Below are 20,410 nucleotides of genomic sequence, written 5' to 3'. Positions count from 1 at the left end.
CTCGTGCCGGCCACCACCGGGGGAAACCGGGGACTGGGAGGGGACGAGCAACCAGCTCGAGGGTCACGACATCGACCTTTGGGTGAGCACCAGGGAGGGAACATGGAAGCGGGGACCCAGGCGTCCTGTCCCCGCCGTCCCGTGGGTGCAGCCGCCGCAGAGGGCGAAGGGCAGGGGAAGGTGCCCACGAGCGGCCGGGTGGGACAAAGCGGTGGGCGAGGTGGGTGCTGCAGCACCCGCGCGCGGGGGCTGGGGGTTCCCGGGGTGGCTCAGGTCACCCTCCATGTCACCCCCCGGGCCTGGTAGGGACGTACCTGTGGGGGATGCGGGACCCCAGTGGGTCCCGGCAGCGATGCCCGGTGGGTACCGGGGCCCCGTGCCCAGCTCCTCAGGCACCGCTCTCCTCCTCCCCTCCCTCCTGCCTCTTCCACACACAAAATAAACCAGGAACCACTTGGCAAATCAGATCCTTTTCCCTGTTAACCCTTCGCCCTGCTCCGCTGCCGATCCTCCGCACCCAGCCCTGCCGGTGGACGGACCCACACCCCCACGGGGCACCCCAAATTCAGCCCTTGAGCCCCGTTTCTCCCCTCCCTCACCCAGCAGCTGCAGCTCCGCGCTGGGCTGCGGCTGCCCTTGAGCCGAGCAGCCCCCCTGTTTCCCACTCCCTCGATTTTTAGGGTCCAAGAACCGCCTCGGGGTCCCCCTCAGAGTCTGAACTGCCCTTTCCCGGCTCCCGGCTGGCAGTTAGGGATAATCCATCACGGGCTGTAGCACGGGGCAGGGGCTGGGCGAGCCCAAAGCAGCCCAGAGCAAGGAGCATTACCCCGTGCCTCAGTTTCCCCATCTCCCGGAGGTGGAGATTTCCTTCCCCCCGCCGGCAGCTTTGCATTTTTCCAGCCCCGCCGTGGGTGCGGAGACCTGGGGAGGGTGCGGAGCGGGGCACCCACAGCCCGCGATAAGGGCAGGGAGAGCGGAGGTGACTCAGGCTCCTGCTGGCCACTGGTCACCCTCCCCACGCAGCACCCTTTGCCATGGGGCTGAGCCCCACACCGGCTCCACGTTCCCCCTCAGCACAGGACCCAGCCACGAGCCACCGGGCCCGTGCCGGAAGAATTTACGCACCTTGGACAAACCCAGCCCATCCGGATCCCGGAGGGATGTCGTTCCCTGGGAAAAGCCACGCCGAAACCAAGCGGGCGCAGACGGAGCCAACCCTTCCCGCACCCGCGAGCGATAAACACCCCGGGGGCGTAGAATTCCCATCTCCCAGAAGCGGCGCTGGAGGTTTTGAAAACCTCCGGCAGCCTTTGCTCCGGGTGTCCCGCCGTCCCACAGAGCGCCCGCTCCGCAGAAAATAAAAAGGAAAAAAACCAAACAAACAAAAACCTAAATAAATTAATGGCCACTGGCCGCGCGCTGTGCCACCGCGGGAATGTCCCCCGTCCCCCAGCCTTGGCACCTCTGCTGGATATTCCTCGGGCCGCAGATTCCGCCTGGGAGGAAGGTGTTTGTTTTAAATAAAAGGGTGGCACCGGAGACCTTTGCGCGGCTTTCAGGAGAGCGGTGCCAGGAGGTGACGCTTCCCGGGAACAGCCGGCTCCGGAGCTGGCACAGCCGGGTTGTGCCCTGCCCCGCAGCAGGAGAAACCGCAGCGGCCGGGCTGCGGAAAAAACCTCCGGAGCTTTTTTCTGGAAGCGTCAGGGTGTTAGTTGGACTGGTATCCCCGGCTCGGGAGTGGGGAACGAGCCCATCCCCAGCTCACGGCGCTGGTTTTGGGGCCGCACGGGAGCTCAGCAGCCGCTTTGGGCTCCTGGTTTTCAGGCTTCGCGGGCAGGAAGGACCCGAGACACCAAAATGCAGAATATTATAAATATTTCCAAGGGTTTTCTGGAACTGGTCCCTCTCCGGGGTGCTCCGGACAGGGCTCGGGTGCCCCAGGGAACGCTATGGGTCCAGTTTAGCGCCGAAGCTCTACCATTAACGCACCGACATCACCTGCGCCTGTGACCAGTATTCCCAGCGCCGGCACCACTCCAGGCTGGGAGAAGAGCACTATTATTAGAGATCGGGCACGGACAACCCCTCTTTACACCAGTCTCCCATCGACACCTCCCCAGCCCACCCTCAAAAGCCCAAACGGGAGCGCTGCCGGTAAACTGGTAATGCTGGTAAAGGCGTTCGTTCGTTACCTTCACCCGTCTCCGCGCGCCGGTCCCGAGGGTGCAGCCAAAACAGTCCGGATGCGTCCCGGATCGGGAGCAGAGCCTTTACATCTCAGCCTCAGGGAGCAAATCCCCTCCGCCGGCACATCCCGGTGGGCTGCACCAGTCAGACCAGTTCGCGCGAAGCCCCTGTGCCCTTCGAAGGGGGAGAGTTTCAAACAGCCACCGTCTCCCTAATCCCGCCGCTCGCCCGGCAAAACAAAGGGTGCAACCGGCGGCGGCGAAGGTTGGGGCGAGGGGGTGAGGAATCCTGGCTGGGAGACATTGTTCGGGTGACAAAGGCGCAGTGTTCGTGCCGGCCCGGCTCGGGATTTCTATCCACCAACACGAAATTCCCGGCTGCCACCACCATGCCGGCCAGCGGGCTCCGACGCGTGGCCAGCACCGGGCTGTGGGGGGCCACCAGCCCCAATTATGGGGCGGAAACCGGCCACCTCTCACCACCCACCGGTCCCCCGAGCCACGTCCTCGCCGTGCCGCTGCCTCCTCCAGAGAAAAAGCCCAAATCCATGCCCGCCGTGCAGCCACAGCCATGATTTATTTATGGCGGCCACGAGAAACCTTATCCCAGAGCTCGTGGCCGTCAGGAAAGCCGGTGCGAGGTACCGGCCCCTCGGAGAACGGAGGAATGAACCCAGCGAAGCGACTTCTGCTCCGCACACGATCCCCTCCGCTCTCCTTCTTCCTTTTATTTTCCTGATGGAGTAACGTCCTGCTGCCTTTCCCTGACTCCTACACCCTTCAGCCGCGCTTCTGGAGGCCTCCCGGCCGCCCCGGGGAAAAGAAACTCGGGTTTCCTCCGCGGCGTTTGTTTTATTACAAAAAGCCTTCGAGTTCCTCAACACACCTCGACGGGGCAACCGGGAAAAATAAAAAGCACGACCCGACCCCGAACCACCAGACACGGCAATGAAGCGCTCGCTGAGATAACTGAAAGACACCGGGGGCTCCCCGGGCCCCCCCTGACTGTGCAGACAAGGGCGCTGGGGGCTTTGGGGTGGGTTTTCTTCTTTTTTTTTTTTTTTTTTTTTTTTTTTAAGGGAGAAGGCAACACGCCCAAGGCTCTGGGTCCCGGCCCCGCCGGCGCGGGAGCCGTCGCTGGGACCGTGTTGGGTCCTGGGCTCGGGTTAAAAGTTGCGAAGGGGCTCCAAGAGCAAAACGGGGGTCCCAGAGAAGCCCGTGGGGCAGGAGGAAGGGCAGAGGGTGGCTCGGGAGGACGCTCGAGGATCCCAAGGGAGCTACAGAGGCAAAAGGCAGCTGGGGGAAGAGCGAGGGATGGAACAGAGGCACCCCAATTAGCACAGGGGACCGAAAGAGGGCTCTGGGGCGCAAAGAACCTGAGGAGGGACCACTCCAGTGCCCCCCCAGATGCCCAGGACCCTTCTGGTGCCCCCAGTACCTTCCCAGAGCCCCACCACCCTCTAAAGTCTCCCCAATACCCTCCCAGAGCCCCCAGTATACCACTGAGCCACCCGGGACCCTCCAGCTGCCTCCAGAGCCTCCCAGTACCCACCAGAGCCCCCAGGGCCCTCCCAGTATCCCCAACGTGCTCCCAGATCCCCCCGGTAACCTCCAACCCCCTCGAGGACCCTCCAGGTGGCCCCAGTATGCCCTCAGAGCACCCCCAAGGCCATCCCAGAACCTCCCAGTAACCCTGCTGGGCACCCAAGTGCACCCTAAAGCTCTTCAGGACCCCCAAGAGCCGCCCAAGACCCTCCCAGTGCCACCTATACCACCAGAGTACCTGCAAGAACCCTCCCAGATCCCCCCCAGTACCCTCCCAGAGCCCCCAGTTTGTACATTTGTGTTAAGTTAAAATATTTTTTTCCCTTTTTGGACGGAGGGTCTTGGCCCACCGGATCTCCGTCGATGGTTTTTGCTGAAGATACAGCGCTTTTTGATCCCCTTCCAAGGATGGAGCTGGAGGTGAAGGTGCTCAGGGGTCTACAGCGATCTCCAGGCTTGGAAAGGAGACGGTGTCAGTCGATAAGGTTTTTCGAGTGAGCAACGCTTTGGCAAAAAGGGTTAAAAAAACCCCCCACAAACAAAAAACCCCAACGATAACCGAGCTGGTGAGCTGCGAAGGCCAAAACTAGGTGATAATTTTTATGGGGGATCTGAGTATCTCCAAACGTCACCTCGCGGAGGGAGACTTGTCCAATTCCCCCGCCTTCCCCAAGGTGGCAGTGCCACCTCAGGCCAGCGCTAAACCCCAAAGTTTAGCGCCCAACTCAACGTCGAAGGTCATTCTCTTCTGTTTTTTCCGCTGAAACAAACTGTAAGACTCTTTTGAAAGCCCGTAGTAAACCCATAAACGTGCAGAAAAAGGGTTGGCGAATTCGCAGTCCCAACCAAAAGTTTTACCGTGGAAACCTTCATCCTTCGGCATCGGTTTTACCATCGCTGCCAGAAACAAGCGGCGTGGTCGGCCGATGGGTTACCAAGTTATATTCCAAGCATCATCACCCTAAGAACTTATTTTTGGTCCGTAGCCTCAGTTCCTAAATCAGCCATCGTCTGGGGAGAAGCGTCATTTGCGGAGAGGTTTTATCAGCGGTGCGTACACGGGGCGGCACTGCCGGACGTGACATTCGCTGGACATCTGCAATTCCCTCTGCCACCCCTTCCTGCCTCCAGAGACCAAATATCGGACCTTTGGGCAGTGAAACCCATCTTTTATTTTTCAAAGAAATTCTGCAGTTTCATCCACGTCACACCGCGATACAACGATACCTGCGCCACCGTAGCGGTACTCAATGCTAAACTGGGGAGAGGAAACCACGACCTCCGTTATAACGGTGGGTAGCGCCATTTTATTCCGGGGAAAAAAAAACAACTTTCCCCCCCCGCCCCAAAAGAAGTCACTAGGTACCTGTAAATCATATTCCAAAATCCTCCCGTGCCAAGGACCCCCCTCCCAGCCTGTAGGACAGGCCGATCTAAGAGAAGGACGGTGCCCACAGAGCCGGGAAATGATTCTTGAAGTTAGCAGATCCACGCAAGCATCGCATCAGTGGGTTAGCTGAAGCCTCGGGACTCCTCTCTGAAGCACGGGGCCCGTCTATATCAGGGGGTAAGAGGCGTAGCTGGCGATGCCGCAGTGGTTCGCGTGGTTCCTTGACATGCGGATGTAGCCCCCGTCACCGAAATTCACGCCCCAACTTTTGGGCCAGGAAACAAATAAGACAGAGATGAGAAAAATTCTATTCCTTTCTCTGGGAGCGAAGCAGCAGCTTTATCAGCGTCTCCCAGCATCAAAGTGTGTTCACGAACCGCTTCATGGGATCTCGAATCCTGTCTTGTGGCAACGCTCATCAACATAAAGGGAACTTAAAGCGAGCGTTGGTGTCTTTGAAATGCATTTAGAGTTCCTTCACGCTCTAGGATGGCATAAAGGCGCTTTATCACGGCTAAACATGAATCCCTGGATTTATTCTCCTTGTACGAGCACCCAACCGATCTCCCTCCCATCTGTATAAATATTGGCCATTACAAAATCCCGAGGGTGTCAGGTCAAGCAGCGGGAGGTTCTCTTGGAGAAGCCTTTCCCTATAGACAGTGATCACACAGAGAGCAGGAGTTCGGTGTCGTACGGCCGTGCCTTTACCTGTTTTTCACCAGCCAGTAATCCTTATCATTTAGAGTGCCGTAGCCGATGACGAGGACTGCGTGATTCACCTCCTGCGTGCACCGGGGGTCATCGTACACACCTGGAAAAAAGGCGTTTGGAAGCGTGTCATCAGACCACAAAACCTCGTCTTTGTGTCCAAGCCAACCTTCAGCGTAGTCACTACCGCTACTGTCTTAGGCACTGCCATACTGATGCCTTCATCCAGGAATGAAGCCCCAAATTCCACCAAATTTCCTTAAGTTTTACATGCAGAAAGACACAGAAGACTGTGAAGATGATCTCCGGGATAAAAGGACATACCTGACCTGTACAAGAAGAAGGTGGGCTGGGTGGCATCAATGGCGACAGAGACGGGTCCAATGTTGGCTACAGCATCCTTCAGGGCTGTTTCATTGGCGTGGGGGAGCTCGACGTACTTGGAACAAGTGGCGGCTCGCGTGGAAGCGTTGTATTGACACGTCCCGTTCTGGTAGGAACAAGGGGGAGTTGAGAAGAGGAGCATGAAGAATCCCCCAGGAACATCTCAAGGCTTTCAGGTAGGCATTTTCTCTCAGCCCTCTCTTACCCTGTGCCACCCTGTTCTTCGCTCTTTTTTGACCGCCATTTTTGGATTACAGAAGAGATGGCTGGAAGGACCTGGCGAGACCATCTCATCCATCTCACCTCCCCCCCACCAAGAACAGAACAGAATTCTCTGCCTTTTTTCTAGAAACCTCCGATGACAACACTTCTACCACGTCCCTAGAGAAGCTGTCCTTGCTTCCTCATCCTTCCCAGCAGAAGGCTCCTCCTCATGTTTAACCTACATTTCTTCTACTGTCAATTAAGGCCATGGCTTCTCATTCTCCCTCTGGACACAGAGAACAGAGTCTTTTGTTTCTGTAGCCACCCTACGCCTGTTTGAAGACTTGTGTTCCGCTTCTCTTTCTTGGACTGAGCTGCTGGTGCTTCGACCCATTTCCATAGACTGCATTTCAAGACACCAGGTCGTTTCAGGGCATCTCTTGTCTCTGGCCACCAAGACTTTTTTAGGATCTTTATTTTCTGATGGCTCTTTCCCTGTGACCTGGCAGCAGTCGTACACCATCTGTTACAGGCAACGTTTAAAAAAACAATTGCATGAACATCGTTCACTGGAAACCTCTGCCCACTGCAACGGCAGAAATACCAACATCCCATTTTTCAACTACAGAAGGTGGAATGATACAGAGAGCTGAGAACAGGACCCAGGGCTCCCGTCCCATTTTTCCCTTCCGTGTAGGACGTTGCCTAATAATTTACGTAGGACAGAAATAACCATGTAGAAATTCTGGCTCCCAGTCCAGTCATTCGCCTATGAGAAAAAAGAAGTCTAAAGGTCCCTTCCCTGGGTCTGAAAGAATCAGCTGCAGAGGCTGAGAAGATGACACGAGACCGGTAGAAACCAAGACAGAGGGAAACCGGTGGGAGAGGAGGAGAAGGGTGTCTACGCAGGAGAGCAGAACGGATGGCCACCTTGCTTCCATGCTCATGTGTCTCTCTGCAGACGACGAGCTCTCCAGGTGTGACACCTACCTGTGCCGTGTAGGGGTAGGACTCATCCGAGTCAATCCCTTCATTGTCGATGATGTACTGGAAAGCGTTGGTCATGAAACCTCCGCTGCAGCCTTTGTTCCCGTACATCATGGAGCAGTCAATGAGGTTCTGGGCGCTCAGGGACACCAACTTCCCCGTCTTCAGCTTCACCTGGGCTTCCAGGGCTCCCACGGCGCTGAACGCCCAGCACGACCCACAGGCGCCCTGCAAAAGCCCTCAAGATGCTCAGACCAAGCAAAGGACCAAGACGTGGGGAGGCACAGACAGAGCTTCGTACCTGGTTCTTCACATCCGTGACGCATCCCTTCTCCCTCCAGTCCACCGTGTCTGGGACTTCGCCGCCAGGCCGCGGTTGGTACGTGGAGACCCGGTTTGGCCGAGGAACAACGTGCAGCCCAGTTAGCAAAGCCGCCACGTCCTCGCGGGTCTGGTGGGAAAAGAAAAGATCATCTCACCATCTCCTTGTCGCTGGCAAGTCCTACCCTGGGTGTGTTGGAGGTGGAGGGGGATTTCCCTTGACCAGGTTGAGCTGCAAGAGTTAGCGGGTTTGGGGAGTCCTTGGCTTTTTGATTTTTTACGCTTAATTTCTAGCCGTTCATCAGAAAGGGCGAGAAAAAGAAAACACAAAGCTTTAACTCCAGCACCAAAAGCCCCTAGAAGCTGGCGCGTTTCGTGAAACACCACGACAACCTCAGGACGTTGAAGAGGGACGATTGGCAAATACGTATAATGAGCAGGACCAGGTCCGCGCACCCCAACCGTGGCATGAAGGAGTGATTTCCTCAGGCCAGGTTGCCTCATGCCGGTAGGTCGAGCACAGGAATGTCTGAGCAGTTTGTCCATGGGTGCCGAGTCCACGAGAAGAGTTGTTGGGCTGGGAAGGGTTGTTGGGAGATTTTCCACCCCTGACCCATTTATACTTTTTATTAAATTGACCTCGCGGGTAATTAGAGACATAGACAGGCCCCTTCTCAGCAGGGCGCCGGCACCTACCATGTCTGCCAGGTGGTTCATGCCCAGCTGGTAGGAGTGCAGCCCCAGGGACTGCTCCAGATTGTGCAGCGTCACCAGGCGCAAGTTCCTCTCCCACGTCACGCGCCGGACCCCTTCCTCTTTCTGAAATCAACCACAGCCCCGTGACGTGCGGCAACGGCCCCAGCAGCCCTTTCCCTCCGCTTTATCCCCCCCAAAAGTTGTCAGAAATCCCCGCCGAACCCCCATTGGAAACCAGCAGAGGTCCGAAGCGCTGTCGGCTCTTCTCCCTGACGGTCATCCCTGGAGCAGCACCCACCACATCATCAGCACCCACCACATCATCAGCACCCACCACGTCGGCGCCCCACCACTCCTCCACCACCACCCCCAAGACTCCCGTACCTCATGCTGGTACTCCTTGCCGTAGGTTTTCTTCCAGAGCTGCCAGTGCCAGTCCAGCGCGGGGTCGGGGTGTCCCAGTGCCACCGCAAGCACGGCCAGGAAGGCGACGGCAGCCAGCAGCTCCATCCCGCTCAGCTGGGATCGGGGAGTCGGAGCGACACACGGCACTACGCGCTGGGAGCCGAGGGCTCGGAGCTGGAGCCGCGCTTGACCCCTTAGTGACAAATCCGGTTTGGTGAGGGAGGCAGAAGGGTGATGACATCCCTGACCCGCGCTCCCTGCCGTGCCCTCCGCGGGGTTTCTACACCCGGTGATGCCACCAGCTCCTCTCCTGCCTGCCCAGACAAGCTCCCCGCAGCGCTGCCCGCCCCGCTCGCCTGCTGCGTACCCCCAACCCCAGCCAGAAAAATCCCATCCAGGACTCAGGAATTTCCCTCGGGGCGGGGGGGAGGTGTGTGGGGGGGAAGTCTGCTGGCCCCAAGCCCTGGCCGCGCGGACACTGACACGCAGGGACGCATCCACGTCTCGCCTCCCGGTTCCACCCTGCCCGAGAAACCCTCCCCAAGGAGGCTGCTCAAAACAGCGCCTGGTTTTGACAAACCCGTGTTTTCCAGCACCTTAAAAAGAAAAAAAAAAAAAAAAAAAATATCCTGTTTTCATCCGGTGGATGTCCACCATGAGGATGGGCTACTACGTACGATTCAACTACCCCCAGAGGGCTTGGAGGAGATTAGAGAGAAAATGGAGTCAGAGTCAACATCGAAATACCGTTCCTTCAAGTTTTACTTCCTCAAAGCTCAGTCCTCCCAGAGGGGGGTTAAAATACAAAAGCACCCAAGGTACCTGAAAAGGCTTCGTCTGGTGGTGGGCGCTGACGCTCAGCTTGCCGGCAGCGCGTGTAGGGGGTAGGAGGGATGCTGGGGACAAATCCAGCGTGTCCCCGCTGTCAGGACGCCCCTGACCTTCAGCACACGGCGGTTGCAACTCGTCGGGCAAATCACGAGTCAGGAAATGAGGAAATGCTCTGATTTTCGTTTTCACTTAAGCTGGGAACTGGGCTTGCCGTGCCAGTCTCAGGGTGATTTGAAGCAGGACCCTCAAATACCATCAGGAAATGATCGCAGCTGAGAAAGTTTCCTTTTTCCGGCACCCCAAGAACGAACGGCCAGGCTCTCACTGGAGGTTTTTGTGGCTTGTGGGGCCAGCGGGCAGGATCAGGGCTCCCACCGACGAGATTTTTGCAGTTTTTTGCCTTGGTGCTGAGCTAAGTGACAGGATGCGGTCAAGCACGGCGCCTCGCTACTGGTTTGAACTGGGTAGACCTGAGCTCCCGTCTCAGCAGCGTAGCAACCAGACCAAAACCAGCTCTTAGGAAAAAAAAAAAAAAAACAAACCAAACCTGCATTTATTCCCTTGTCTGTGGAGCAGCAGAGAGGGGAAGACGTGGCCGGACTACGGTCACGCGATGGAGCTGATCTGGCCCACCTCAGCGCTGCGCAGACAGCAGGAGACCCGTTTAATGGACGTTATGTCGCCATCAGGCTGAAAAGGCGGCCAGCAAAGTCTCCGCTGCCTGGAAATCCCGCTCCAGCCTCTTCTCAGGGCATCTCCGGGTTCCACGAAGGACAGCCAGGCAGGAGGGCGAGTTTCTCACCGCTACAAAGCATCACGGGATGTAAAATGGCTGCAAGAAACCATCGTCTAAGAGAAAAGGAGGAAACAAAACTGTGTCTCAAGAGCTTTGAAGATGCAGCTGAGTCATTTTCTAAAAAGCTGGCGGAGATTGCGAGAGCGAGCAATGACAACAGAGAGCCCTCCACCTAAATAACTGGAATAACTCCCAACGGATTATCCCTTGTTAATGGCTAAGTCTCCCTGGGGAGGGGGAATGCGCTGGCCATCGAGATGCTTGAACAAGCCAACAGGGCGGCCGCTCCTCGTTTCTGCTGCCGATCTGTGGGAAGGCGGCGGCATTCTCGGAGGAGGGAAGGCCGGAGGGGAGCGGGGCAGCGTCTCGGGAGCTCGTCCTGGTGCGGGGGAACCCCTCCGGATCAGGGGGTGGACACCGGAGCTGGCAACACCCCAACGCTTCCCCGGGTTCCTCGCCGTCCGGTGACCGAAATGCGCACCCCAACTTTCGGAAGAGGAAAGAAGCAAAAATTAGACAACGGTGGGGGTAACTGCCTCCTTCCGCACCACCCCTCACCCTCACTTTTTTCCCCTCCCCATCCCCTTTTTTAAGTTTTTTGGTTTTGTTTTTTGGGTTTTTTGTTTTGTTTTGTTTTTTGTTTTGTTTTTTTTTTTCAACTCGCGCTTCCTCCCCGGCAGCCACCGGAATAGCCAAATTTGCATCTTTTGGCCAAAAAAGGCTGAAAACCTCTGGCTTCCCTGCCAGATTTCGCTGCCACTAACTCTTCTAAGAGGGAAGCCGAGGAAAAGCACGTCTTTTCTACGTGCTGGAGAGAGTCGAAACCACCAGGGAAATACCAGATAAAGGTGAATGAATTAGTTTTGTATACTAAAAATACATTATATATATGTTTTTTTTAAATCCTACCAAGGCCAGAGATGAGAGACAGGAGGAAACTAGTGGGTTTTAGCCCAGCCCTGACACGAGGATAAAGGAGTTTTGCTGACAGAAGTGCCCACAGTTTGGTTTTTTTTGTTGTTGTTTTTAAAAAAAAAAAAGATAATGGTTTCAATCGGTGAACGTGGCTTTGCTGACAGCGCAGTTTGGGTATTTTTTTCCAGAGATGCATCTGTCCGAGCAGGACCCCGATTTCAACACTTTGTTTCTTCTTGTTCTGCATTTGGAACAGTGGAAAAAAAAAACCAACACGTTCCCAAACAGATTTTACCGCAAGGGGCACCCGGCTGCGATGACCCTCGAGGCTGCGCCTCCGAACTGGCTGGAGGAGGGGGTTTCACCAGCGCGTCCCCAGAACAAACCAGTTCGGTTCCTCAGCCAAGAACCACCAGCCCCTTGTGCTGACCCAGACCCAGGAAGGCTGGAAACCCTGGAGTTTCCCGCAGAGCAGAAATCCTGTTTTTGGAGCCAGCACCGAGGAATCAGGGCGGGAGCGTTTTGGGTGACGTACGTGGGTTGGGGTTTGCAGGGCTCCATCAAGGGCCCTTCTCACCGGGGTTGTGATGGAGCTGAGCCCTAAAAACACCCCAATAAAGCTGATGGGCACCGAGAAGCGCTTTGCTGGCAGGTCTTTGGAAGCTCTGTGCCCCTGGGAGCGGAGCCTGGAAGGAAAAGCTGCCGAGGGACTAGGTTTGCCGTACCTGTTTTTCACGAGCCAACGGTCCTCCCCGTCCCAGGATCCGCGGCTGACGACGAGCACGGCCTGATCCACCGCCTGGGAGCAGCTCGGGTCACAGGAGGTACCTGGAAGGCGTTCGGAAACGGCTTTTGGTCAACTAGCCCTAAGTCACTGCCCAAATGGGAATTCAAGTCACTCTTTGGGAGGCGTCACCGGCGCCAAGAACAAGGGCAACCCGAGCTAAAGGCGAGGCAAAGCTGAAATAATTTCTATTTAAGGGAGCTGGGTCACGGGAAGGAAAGCGCAGCCCTTTCTTGTGATGCCCTGGGAGACCCACCAGCTTCGTAGAAGAAGAAAGTGGGCTGACGGGCGTCGATGCTGACGGAGACGGACCCCACGTTGGCCATGGCATCCTTCAGCATGGTTTCATCACTGTGCGGCAGCTCGACGTACCGGGAACGTGTGGCTGCCGACGATGCTGGGTCGTACTGGCACGCGCCATCCTGGGAAACCAAGGTGAGGGGCAAAACGCATCAGATCTTGCCCAGGGTCCTGCTCTGCTTGAGTCAGAACCGACACTCACGGCATCAAACACAGCCAAATCCACGGTTTTCCAAAGGGGATTTCCTCTGGAAGCAACAGGACTATGAATTCCTCCATTCTAAGCTGAGCCAACCTGAGCGTGGCCAACCTGAGCCCCATGGGGGCAGGACGCGCCCGAGTCAATCCCGTGGGAGCCGCTGGAGGAGGAAACGGTCCCGTTTCACTCTCTTTTCGCGACATTCTGGTTTTGAACAACCCCGACAGCGCGGCCCCCCCCGATGAATTAACCGGCGTCCCTCATCCTCTCCATCGCCCGGCCGGGCCCTTCGCCACCCGGGTCTTGGTGGGCGGAGAATGGGGAGAAAGGAACTTACGGGTGTGAGTGAAAATAATAAATAATAAAAAATTAAAATGAACTCGGTTTGAAGCGTCTAAACTTTACGGTGCGCGAGTTTTTAAAGGAAATATCACCTTCCCTTCCTGTTAGGGCTGGCCCTGAGCTTTGCTGCGGTCATTTCTTGATCCGTAGCATTAAAGGGGCGCTTGGGTTTGGGTTTTCGGGGTGACGCGGGATTTTGGCTGCAAGACGCCCCCCAGCCCTGGCACAAAGCTTTGCCCCGAAGCCGCGGCGCTGCACCCACAACAGCTGTTAATTCCTTGCTCCGTTTTCTTCCTCCTTCACCCCTCCCATGTTTCTTTGCCCTGTCCCAGGGGTCCTGCGAAACCAGCTGGGACTTTGCAAAAAGACCCAGCAGCATCTTCTCTCCCGCTTTGCCCCGGTGCCGGCCGTCTTTTGCCGTCGGCTCCTGCCCCTTTGGAAAAGGGAAGGACTTTTCCACCACTGCGGCCCCTTCCCCCCACACAGCAAACCAGCCCGAGTGGTTATTCCCAACAGTGTTTATTTTAAAAATAAAGTCGTATTGTTCTCTACGGCCCCCACTGGGATCCGAGCTGCGGGGGAGAGAGACCCATGCTCTCCACGGGGGATATTCCACCTGCCTGGGATTTCCCCGTGCACCCGCATTCCCGGAGGCAGAGGCCGATGTGGGACCTGTTTGCACAAGTGTCTCCGGACGGATCAGACTCTCTGGAGCCGGCCAAGCCCGACCCCGGGAAGGCAGAACCCGGCACAGGAGTCCCAGGAAAACAAGAGTTGGGGGGATCTCATCGCACTGTTCATCCGCAGCCGGAGGTCTCTCCCCTCTCCCCGGGGGAAGATTTCTCATGGGGAGGCAGAGATTTTCCCCCCCGGAGAGACGTTGGCTTCAGCGACGGGAAGCGAAAAGGCCGGGTGTGAAGGCGGGGAAGGGGGGAGGCTGCTGGACGCGGCGCGGGCCGGGAGCGCTCACATCTTGGGGAAGCTGGCGAGGTTGGCGACGCCGCAGGCGTTGTTCATGTTGCGTGCCAAGAGGACGTAGCCCTTGTTGCCCCACTCCTCGCCCCAGCTGTGGGGAGCAAAGGCAGAGCCTGAGCCACCGGCAAACCCCGGCCCGGTGAGGAGCAGCCGCGCCGTCCCGCCATACCTGTTCTTGATGATCCAGTGCTTGGTGCCCTTCTGCGTGCCGTAGCCCACCGCCAGCACCGCGTGGTTGATGTTCTCAGCGTTGCAGCTCTCGTCGTAGTACACACCTGGGGGACAGGACGGTCGGTTACACTCCGGATAAACCACCCGGCCCTGCCTCAGTTTCCCTGGGCTGCACCAGAGGGGGTTGCCCCCCCCCGTCCCAGCCCCTCACCGCGGCTGTAGAACTGGAAGGAGGGCAGGCTGGCGTCAATGCCCACGGAGACGGGTCCAATCCTGGCCACAGCCCGCTTCAAAGCTTTCTCGTTGCCTTCAGGGATCTCCCGGTAGCCGCGGCACTTGGCCGCCTTCCCGGTGGGGCTGTACATGCAGCTCTCGTCCTGCGCGGGACCAGCAGGGTCCAGGTGAGATGGGGATGGGAGAGCAGTCGGGGGGGAGCAGATGGAGACCTTACCCGCCCGCGCACCCCCCCGCCCTCCCCCAGCGCCACACCTGGCCGATGTAGGGGTAGGCGTCCTCCGAGTCGATGCCGCGGTTCTGCCGGACGTACTCGAAGGCGTTGGTCATGTAGCCGCCGCCGCAGCCGTCGTTGTTGGCCACGCAATCCACCAGGTTCTGGGGGCTGAGGGAGAGCAGCTTCCCCGTCTTCCGCTTCAGCTGCCCCTCCAGCGCGCCCACCGAGCTGAATGCCCAGCACGAGCCGCACTGGCCCTGTGGGGACACAATGGGTGACACCGGGGTGCCACCCTGTTCTGGGCACCCCCGAGAGCACCCTGCTTACCTGGTTCTTGACGGGCGTCACGTAGCCTTTCCTCCTCCAGTCCACGGCAGGCGGGGCTCTCTCGGTCCAGTCGGGGACGTAGAGCGTCTCATTGCGACGTGGGCGATCGCGGGGCACCTTCAAACCCGTCATCGTCCTCACCACCTCCTCGCTGGTCTGGGGAAGGAACCCGGGGCAGATAGGTGCAGCACTGGGGCAGGAGGATGTCCCCAGGGCAGGAGGATGTCCTCAGATTGGGATGCTGGGGCAGGAGGATGTCCCCAGGGGGACATGCTGGGGTAGGAGGACGTCCCCAGGGCAGGAGGATGTCCCCAGGGGGACATGCTAGGGCATGAGGACATCCCCAGGGCAGGAGGACACCCCCAGGGTGGGATACTGGGGCAGGAGGATATCCCAAAGGGTGTTTTGTTCCCTCTCTCCCACCCCAGTGACGTCCCACCCCAGTGACACTCACCATGTCACCCAGGTGGTTCATGGCCAGCTCGAAGGTGTGGACGCCCAGCGCGTGCTCCAGGTTGTGGCTGTTGATGTACTTGAGGTTCTTCTCCCAGATCAGCCTCCGTGCCACCTCGTCCGCCTGCACCACGGGGCGAGACGGCGCTGGGTCCTCCCCATGGCCCCCCACCACCACTGTGGGGACACCCTCAAGGGACGCCAGCCCCACGGGGACATCACCAGGGTGGTGCCAGGCTCCCCTCCCATACCTTGCCGTTGTACTGCTTGCGATAGGTTTTCTTCCACAGGTCCCACTGGGCGTCCAGCTCCCGCTCGGGGTGTAGCTGGGCCACCACCGCAGGGACCAGCAGGGCCAGCAGCGTGGGCCACCACATCCTGGGCAACGGGGACAGAGACTGAGCCTAGGGGGCCTGAGCCGGGGGACAGGGCCCTGCACTCGCAACCATGCCAGGCTCTAGGGGACTGGGACCCCATGCCCACCCCAGCGCTGGGCTACAGGGGCCAGGACCCCGCGTCCATCCCGTTTCCCGACCACGGGGACCACCGCGCACCCCACTATCGAGCCACGAGGCACCGGGACCCCAGACCTCCCCTGGTAATGGGCTGGGGGAGGCCAGAATCCTGCACCCACCCCCAATTCCAGGCCATAGGAACCAGCACCCCCTGCCCTCCCTGGTTTGGGGGCAGGGATCCCACCCTGTTTTGGGGGCCGGGGCGGGGGCCAGGACCCCCTGCCCACCCACTTTGAGGGCCGGGACACCGCCGCAGGCAGTGCTGGCTGGGTGCAGGCATCACATGAGCCGGGACAGCTGGTTCCCATCACCGCTGGCACCGTTCCCGCAGCCCCGGGGAAACGAGTTTTTGGGGTGCAGGGAGCAGGGGGGGAATCTCGGGGTGGGGTGGGGGGGGAACCCAGGGGGAGATCAAGGGGGAACCCGGGCATCCTGCCCCCTCCTGCGCTTTATCCACTTGCCCCCGGCATCCGCTTGCTCGCCAGACCCCCAGAGTAGAGCAGAGCAGAGATGGGGACACCAGCCTGAGCCTGCGCCCACAGCCCTGCTGGACACGTCGTGCCTCAGTTTCCCCTTTCACACCTCTAAAGGTCCCAACGCTGCCATACCAGACCCTATTCCCCCCCCCACTCACTGGGGTCCAGTTTCCTGGGGCAAAAGCCCCCCGAGCGCCCCAGCAAGGCCTCGCTGGGTCTCCTGGCCCCCCAAGGGCCCACCCCTCCCATGCCGCTTACCCCAGCATTGCGCTGTCGATAGGGGAACGGCACAGTCCGGGGGATGCGGCTGCTGCGTCCACAGCTCTTTTATGCCGCTGGATTGAGGAAGTTACGAGGCAGCTGGAAAATTTTGGCAGTCGCCCGGGTCTGCACAGGGCTGGAGGGAAGGAGGGGACGGGTGGCGGAGGGGGGGGACACGCAGCAGTGGCTCCCTCCCGGCTCCACGTGATGCTGCGGGGCTGAGCTGAGTCAGCCCCAGCTCTGGAATCTGCCCCGGGGACATCCTCTTGCCCCAGCACCCCCCCCGGGGACACCCTTCTGCCCCAGGGATGTCCTCATGTCCCAGCATCCCACCCTGGGGACATCCTCCTGCCCCAGCACCCCACTTTGGGGACATCCTCCTGCCCTAGGGTCACCCTCCTGCCCCATGACTGAGGGGCTGCTTGTTCCCAGGAGACCCCTATTCCCGCCCCCCCCCAGCAGCCCAGGGAGGGCCGAGCACCGACCACTTCAGCAGAGGCACTACGTGGCAGGATCAGACCCTCCCCAGCATCCTCATCTCTGTCCCTAATGTCCCCAACCCAGGACTGCCTCCCCTGCCACCTCCTGTCGGCGCAGGATTTGGCCACCCCATAGCCAGTTCCGGGGTCACAGGTAGGGTGCGGGGGGACCAGGCTTCTCCCCAAGCCCCAGCACCAGGGGAAGCTGGGCCAGACGGTGCTTTCTGCGGTGACTGTCACGGCGTCACGCGGCTCCCGCCGGGACAACTCAGAAAACCTTGTTCACTGCCTGGAAGATCCCGGTGGCATCAGTCCCGTCCCAGACACGCCACACTGGGGACATCATCATCACCCAGCCGTAGGTACAAGGATGGAGTGTCCCGGGGAGCCACGGGCAGAGCTAAGGGGATAGGAGAAGCACGGAGGCAGGGATGGAGACCGGAGCCACCCCTAACCTCCAACCGTGTCACCCCATCACCACAGGGTCCCCGGGGAGAGGGACCCGCACCCCATGCCCGAGCTCACCCTTCCCGGCTGCCGAGAAAGCGGGGGCTGAGTCAGCCCAGGGCTCTGCCATGGACTCACTGTCCCGAGCACGGGGCCCTGACTCGGCTGCGTGTGACCCAGCGGCGAAGCCACCGCCACGGGGAGCAGAGTGTGGGGACCGAGGGTTTTAGGGGGCCAGAGATAGATGAGAGGCTGCGGGGGGGCAGGCTGAACTGGGGGCACTGGCCTGATTCCCTCTCCAGGTGCAGGGCTCGGGGAGAACACGACGATCCACAAACCCGGAGATCACAAGAGCCTGCTAACGCGCTCCAGCCCATGACTGCAAGTAGTGAAGAGGAGGAGGAGGAAGGCAGAGCCCAGGGGCTCACCCTGGCTCTGCTGCCCCAGCACCGCTGCAAGGCCAAGGACAGGGATTTGTGACCATGGCCACAGTGGGGGGGGGGGGGGGGGCGAGGCAGAAATGAGACACAGCTTTGGAGAAAAAAAAAAAAAAAAAGGGAAAATATCTTGTTGTAAAATCTCTGCTACATATAATCATCTGCAGCTCCTGCAACGAGAGGGAGCCCTGGGCACAACACCAGCCCCCCCTCCCCGAGGAGGGGGTTTGGCTCCAGCCTGCACCAAGTGATTGTATGACAAAATAACACACACCCCCCCCCCCATTGAAAAATAATACAATTATCAAAACAGGATGTGACAGAAAGAACCTCTCCCCGCCAGCTCTGTCCCATGTCCCCCACCGCCCCGCCACAGCCCCCAGGACCCCGTGGCAGGGGGGTATCAGATGCTGAGACCCCGCCAGCCCCTCACCAGTCCTCGTCCTCCGCTGCTGCCAGCGTCGCCAAGCAGGTTCGGCGTTTGCCGGCTGCTTCAGCTGGTTTCTTTTCCCCAGCAGCTTGAATTGTCCATCGCAGGGACCCAAAACTTGGCGGGGGGGGGGGAGCGCTAGGGCAGCGTCACCCCTGACGGCTCAGGGAGAGACGGGCTCTGAGCTGGGGACACGTAGAGTTGAAGTCGTTGCTTTTCATCCATGCGGCACCCAGGGCCCAGCGTACTGGGGGGGAGGAAGTTTGAAGCACCACAAGCACGTCCAGCTCCTGCTGCTGCCCAGCGGCTGGACATCACTCCAGAAAGCATCGGAGCCGGAGCTTCAGAAAAGGTCCAGTTCTCCAGGGCTCCATTGCTGCTGAAATGGGAATTTTCCTCCTCCTTTGGCAGTGGTGGGGTCGGTGGGGCTGCGACACTGGAGGACGGTGCAGCTCAGCGCTGGTCCTTCGTGTGCCCCCCCTTCGGGTTGCAAGCAGGCGTTGTGAGCCCCGGTACGAATACCCAGGATGGTTAAAACCTTGCTGCTTTACAAAATACATCTCTTCTAAACCCAAGAAAACACCCCAGCCCGGCCACAGGGAGGGCGCAGGATGCGAGGGGCTGCTGCGGACAAAGAGGGGCCCATCGTGGTTATTGCTGGTAGCATTTTCCCCAGGGTAAAAGGATGGGGGTGGCTCAGGGGACGTTTCCAAACTCCCTGATGGGAGGTTCCCACCTCTCCATGGTTAAATTTGGACTTGGTGTTTTAAGTGAGAGAAAAAAAAAATTAAAAAAAAAAAATCCTCCAAATCTCAGTTTTCCAACAAAAGCGGGAGAGAAACATGAAAGCTTTCTGCTCCACTACCAAGAGGAACCTCTCCACGTCTCTGCAAGCACTGAACTTGACAGTGAGCAATGCAAATATTTCAAAGCCTTCCCCACAGGGATGTTATCAGCTGAGTACGTCTCCGAAATCCGCTCTTCGGAGCGTCTCCCCCATCGTGGCAGCACCAAGACCCGTCAGTCCAAACGCCACGTCCCCGCCTGCCCCCCGCCGGCGGAGAGGGCGCTCCCGGCCAGCCTGGGGGTCTCAGCGCAGGGAGGAGGGAAAAATACCCAGATTTCATCCAAAACAAAACCAGGCTTCCAGGAAAGCTTCGTATTCTTCCCCCCGCTGCAGTTGTGCCAAGTTTCCTTCCAAGTCCAACGCTGCAATGAAGAAATTTTCCTGTTGAAATCGAAGCAAGGCTCGCCATCACAGGGGGAGGAAATCAAACTGTTGTTCCAGCCCCTACGCACCCTGAGGAGACCAGGAGTTGCCGCAAGTTTTTTTCCACTGAAGAAGCCAGAAGATTCAAAGGTTTAAAATTTAAAAAAAAAAAAATCATATATATATAAAAAAAAAATAATTCTGTTCCCTATCTTCGCCTGCTCTCCTCCATTTTGTGATTTGGCAACAGGGTCATCATATGGCATGGATTTTTCTTTAAGGAGACGTAAAAGCAAATACTGCCATTCAGAGCATGTAGTGAAAAACCGCAACTCCTCAGCAAGGCCCCGAAGGAATCCAGGGCCCCTCTGTGCGGGGAACCAGACGCCCAGCTCCAAAATGAAGGCGAGGAACTCCATCTACGCGTGGTACAATTGCATGGACAGTGCGGAGCAGTTTTTTTCCCTCCCCCCCCGCCCCAGAAGCTGACAAAAAGCCTGTTGAAACATTGGTTCGTGGCAGCACAGAAAACCATCAGCTGCAAAACTGATGCATCGAGAACAAAGCTACATAGATAATATTTTTATGGCTCGTAACTATCCCGTCATTCACAGGAATGACCGGGCCCCGAGGGAGTCGATCGGTCACGCTGACTACAGAGGCCCACATTCATTGCACAGTTCACAGAAGAGCGACGGCATCCACACAAACACCGAGGTTCCTGCCAACATGGGAATCTCTGCGTAAAGCACCCCGGACCGGAGACGCAGTAACAACCCTCC

At 58.4% G+C, this 20,410-nt stretch overlaps 3 protein-coding genes across 4 annotated transcripts; all 3 read right to left on the bottom strand.

Moving 5' to 3' along the window:
• Positions 1-4,879: 4,879 nt before the first annotated feature.
• LOC128900892 (cathepsin S-like) lies at positions 4,880-9,802 on the bottom strand. Its single transcript, XM_054182540.1, has 8 exons — positions 9,652-9,802; positions 8,809-9,022; positions 8,425-8,547; positions 7,709-7,858; positions 7,411-7,635; positions 6,157-6,322; positions 5,833-5,935; positions 4,880-5,386 (listed from the first exon to the last, which is right to left on the bottom strand). The coding sequence occupies exons 2-8, from the start codon at positions 8,932-8,934 to the stop codon at positions 5,287-5,289; spliced, it is 993 nt and encodes a 330-aa protein (XP_054038515.1). The 5' UTR covers positions 8,935-9,022; positions 9,652-9,802; the 3' UTR covers positions 4,880-5,286.
• A 195-nt stretch (positions 9,803-9,997) lies between these two features.
• On the bottom strand, positions 9,998-13,399 carry LOC128900893 (cathepsin S-like). The gene is made up of 3 exons (XM_054182541.1): positions 12,412-13,399; positions 12,097-12,199; positions 9,998-10,509 (listed from the first exon to the last, which is right to left on the bottom strand). The coding sequence occupies exons 1-3, from the start codon at positions 12,494-12,496 to the stop codon at positions 10,407-10,409; spliced, it is 291 nt and encodes a 96-aa protein (XP_054038516.1). The 5' UTR covers positions 12,497-13,399; the 3' UTR covers positions 9,998-10,406.
• Positions 13,400-13,499: 100 nt separating this feature from the next.
• Positions 13,500-20,083, bottom strand: CTSK (cathepsin K). 2 transcript variants are annotated; one of them, XM_054182538.1, is made up of 9 exons: positions 18,422-20,083; positions 16,623-18,003; positions 15,625-15,751; positions 15,375-15,497; positions 14,921-15,076; positions 14,632-14,850; positions 14,354-14,519; positions 14,141-14,246; positions 13,500-14,062 (listed from the first exon to the last, which is right to left on the bottom strand). In XM_054182538.1, the coding sequence occupies exons 2-9, from the start codon at positions 16,628-16,630 to the stop codon at positions 13,963-13,965; spliced, it is 1,005 nt and encodes a 334-aa protein (XP_054038513.1). In that variant the 5' UTR covers positions 16,631-18,003; positions 18,422-20,083; the 3' UTR covers positions 13,500-13,962. The 2 variants fall into 2 exon arrangements, with proteins under 2 accessions (XP_054038513.1, XP_054038514.1); XM_054182539.1 differs by lacking the exon at positions 16,623-18,003.
• Positions 20,084-20,410: the final 327 nt, after the last annotated feature.

Source organism: Rissa tridactyla, chromosome 23 (assembly GCF_028500815.1).
Source record: "Rissa tridactyla isolate bRisTri1 chromosome 23, bRisTri1.patW.cur.20221130, whole genome shotgun sequence".
Classification (NCBI taxonomy): Eukaryota; Metazoa; Chordata; class Aves; order Charadriiformes; family Laridae; genus Rissa; species Rissa tridactyla.
This window is presented reverse-complemented; position numbering and strand designations above follow the sequence as displayed.